Below are 3,386 nucleotides of genomic sequence, written 5' to 3' on the forward strand. Positions count from 1 at the left end.
ATGTGGAGTTTAGCTTTACTGACATGTTTTCTTTTTCTCACAGATTTGTCCTTAGAAGCGATAGTGTAGCTCCCATCCAGAGCATATTTATTCAAGGTCTATAAAATGTCATGAAGAATGATGAGACCAATATAGTCAAACCCAGTGTGTATACCGAAATTTTTCATATTGAAATAAGGAATTAGAGCATTAAAATGGGTAGTAATCTCATACATGATAAGGTGGAAAATTGAACCCAACTGTCACACCTTTTTGTGAGTGAAGTATTCAGCCACTTACTTTTTTTTTTTTAACTTCTGGTGACACAAGTTGAGAAAAATAACCAAGTTGTCAAATTCACTGAATTGCTAATGGTTGTTAGAAAAATTACTTAGCAAAAGCAATGGAATTAGGTCCTTTAGTTGTCTACAAGATTGTGCATATTTAAAGGATCAAACTCAGGTGGCAAGGTAGCAGGGGATTTGTTTTTCATGTGTGTGTGTGTGTGTGTGTGTGTGTATGATTAGCCTATGTACATGTAGTATGATAGTACATGTATGTCTATGTACCATATGAGTGCCTGTTGCCTTTGCTGGCCAGACGAGGGCATCAGATGCCCTGGAACTAGAGAGGAGAGAGTCTCTTGAGTCAGCACTGGGAAAATTACATTCTTGGGTGGGGAGCAAGAGCCGCCACCACGTGGACAGAGTCATGACTTAGGGAGTGATTGATTTTTTAGCCAACTGAATGTGTGGGGAAGCAGGAAGAACACTTAAGAAACACTGAGGTAAATCATTGGCTTAACCATAAGCAACAGCCCTCCAAGGAAATGGAACAAGCATTATTTTAAAATATTTTATTTTCAAATTATATGTAAAAATACCAATAAATATGTAAACTTCATTCTAAGACAGAGAGGAATTAAACAGTCATTCTGCCTTACACAAAAATCACTTAAAATGTCTAAGGAATATATAGTACACTACAACTCATAAAGCTACAATGCAAAGCTGATCATTCATGGGACACTGTAAAGCCATTTCAATAAATAACAGCGGAGAATCTTGTATAGTTACAGAACTAGATGTGCACATAAATCCTTCCTACACCGAGATGACCTTGTTTGTCTGTTTCCTGACTTCCCCAGCTGCCACCACAATGGTCAGCCTGGGAAAAAGGCCTCAGAAATAGCAATATAATTCCCTGAGGGAATCTGAAACCCTTCAACCTTCAGATTAAGAATAAGGATTGGTTAAACTTAGACTCGATATTAAATAAACATTAAATAAGATGCTATGTTGAAAGCAGATTCAATTACATCCTTAGTTTTTTTTTTTTTTTACATGTAAAATATTAACATAGAATTTGGGGAAAATAAATAGGTATGAACTCTCGGGAGTTGTTCAAAACAAGCCTGTGAAGGCACAGCCGACGGCATTGGGCTGGATCACTTTTTTCTGCCTTACAAGGCAGGTCCTCCATCATGGTGAGGGGCTTCCTCCTTCCCCGCTCAGCTGGACTTGGCACTGTCAGGAGAAAATAAGATGCCTTTGTTAGGCGCACAGCATTCTTCGTTCTCCTGGGCTTTCTGAGGACAGCCTGGCCTCAGTGACCATGGCCTGTGATGCCTGTGGCACAGAGTGAACGCTCCAGGCCTGCAGATGCTCTCCTACAGGATGGAGATGGAGTGGGGGATCTGGGGTCTCAAAAAACTAAAGCTGTTGAAGCCGCTTGTCTGTCACACCAGGTCTCACTTAACTTATGAAGCACTACTATTTTTTTGTTTTTATTAAGTTTTAAGATAAAATTTCCTGAAAGACATAGATAATAGGTTTTGGGGTGTGTGTGTCTGTGTGTGTACACATATATGTATATATATTTATGTATATACATATATATGGTTTTTATACATGATATATATGTATATATACATACACATATATATGTGTGTATGTGTACACACACACACACACACATATATATATATACCACTGTAAAATCTCTGCTTTGTCTCACTAAATATTAGAAATTAAAACCCTGTTTCCAAACACCATGGACCGGCTTTTTAGAACTAACTGGGATTGGGAGACCAAGGCAGATGAGAATGTTTTAAAAGCAGTGCTATCTCCCTCTTACAGAATGGAAATAGGCTCCAGGTAGGGATAAAAGATCCTGGAAAAATCCTTTCAGGCACCACAGGAAGCTAATTAATTATCAGAACGATTATTATAATTGTAAAGATAATAAGCACTATTGTAGTTCTGTGACTTTCCCTGATTTGATTTCTGAGAGACTGAAGCCAGTACACTGATGCGGGTAACAAATAGCACCACTCACCTCTTCAGTATCTTCTGGATGATTTTCTGAAGCCTGGGACCTTCAGGGTTGAGACAAACTTCCTGACCATCCTTCAGAGTTGCTCTGCAGAGGGAAGTGGGGATCATTATAAGGCATGAGGTTCCAGTGGGGTGAGCCTGGGGCTGCAGGATGGTCTGGGCTATTCTGGCCTTGACAGAGGCTACCCAGGGAGACACTCACATGACTTCTATCTGGGTGCAATGGGGTCCTGCGGGCTTCACTGTCAAGCTCTGGATGGTCTCAAAATTAACCCTTTGTTGGGTGTGCAGGCAATGACAGCGCAGCTCACTGGCCAAGACGGCCCCTGCAGGAGAAGACGGTGGGTCAGAGGGGCTGTGGTGGCTGCGCCCACCTGAGGCTTCCCCAGGAACATCAGCCTCGGATCTCACCTGTAGCCTGGTGGCCGGTGGCCAGCAGCAGCAGCAGGAGCAGCGCAGCAGTGAGGAGGCGGCAGGTGGGAGGGGCCATGGCGCTGGGCTGGAGTGTGGCTGGAGTCTGGAGCGCAGGAACTGGTGCGAAGTGCAGGTGGCAGCGCGATCTGGGACTCCAGGGCTCTGTGAGCCCCTTTTATGCATGATGGCTGGAAGAGCCCGGAACCCCAAGCTGGGGAAATTCCCCCAGCTCCAGGTCCCTGTGTCAGAACAAAGATAGGGCCCCACCCCCGGGCTTCTGGGATGAGTACATTAGGGACATTCGGGTGCTACTGGCTCTTCCTCCTTCTCTGCTTGGGACCCTGAGATGAGTCCTGCCTCAAGTGCTCCCTCTCCTACTCCCTGTCCCACCTCCCAAGAACAGCGAGTGCGCCTGCGCTGGGAAGACCCCCTTTGGGCTGACCTTTGGTTCAGGGACTCCAAAGGACCAGAGCAAGAGGGAAGGAATTGCTGAGGTCGAAGGCAGAAATCCACCACTGGGTGGCGAGAGGCCAACGGAGAAAAATTATCAAGTGACAGTTGTGGGTGAAGGATCTGCAGTTCAGAAAGAGCTAGGAGAACTGAGGTTTCTACCTAGTAGTCCTCTTGTAAACACATCCTTTCTGCCTCTCTCCTTAA

The 3,386-nt window shown here is 44.4% G+C and overlaps 1 protein-coding gene across 1 annotated transcript; it reads right to left on the reverse strand.

Annotated features, from left to right (window-relative positions):
* Positions 1 to 884: 884 nt before the first annotated feature.
* On the reverse strand, positions 885 to 3,386 carry LOC127696182 (C-X-C motif chemokine 3-like). The gene is made up of 4 exons (XM_052198739.1): positions 2,727 to 3,386; positions 2,518 to 2,641; positions 2,317 to 2,400; positions 885 to 1,505 (listed from the first exon to the last, which is right to left on the reverse strand). Exons 1-4 carry the CDS (start codon positions 2,803 to 2,805, stop codon positions 1,490 to 1,492), a joined length of 303 nt encoding a protein of 100 aa, XP_052054699.1. The 5' UTR covers positions 2,806 to 3,386; the 3' UTR covers positions 885 to 1,489.

This window comes from Apodemus sylvaticus, chromosome 11 (assembly GCF_947179515.1).
Source record: "Apodemus sylvaticus chromosome 11, mApoSyl1.1, whole genome shotgun sequence".
NCBI classification, from domain to species: domain Eukaryota; kingdom Metazoa; phylum Chordata; class Mammalia; order Rodentia; family Muridae; genus Apodemus; species Apodemus sylvaticus.

What these genes read in the sequence shown, in the direction of transcription:
- LOC127696182 (XM_052198739.1), bottom strand. Translation starts at nt 2,805, where the DNA reads ATGGCCCCTCCCACCTGCCGCCTCCTCACTGCTGCGCTGCTCCTGCTG. An exon ending in CACCGGCCACCAGGCTACAG is followed by an intron (nt 2,642 to 2,726) that starts GTGAGATCCGAG and finishes CTTCTCCTGCAG; the next exon opens with GGGCCGTCTTGGCCAGTGAG. An exon ending in TGCACCCAGATAGAAGTCAT is followed by an intron (nt 2,401 to 2,517) that starts GTGAGTGTCTCC and finishes TTCCCTCTGCAG; the next exon opens with AGCAACTCTGAAGGATGGTC.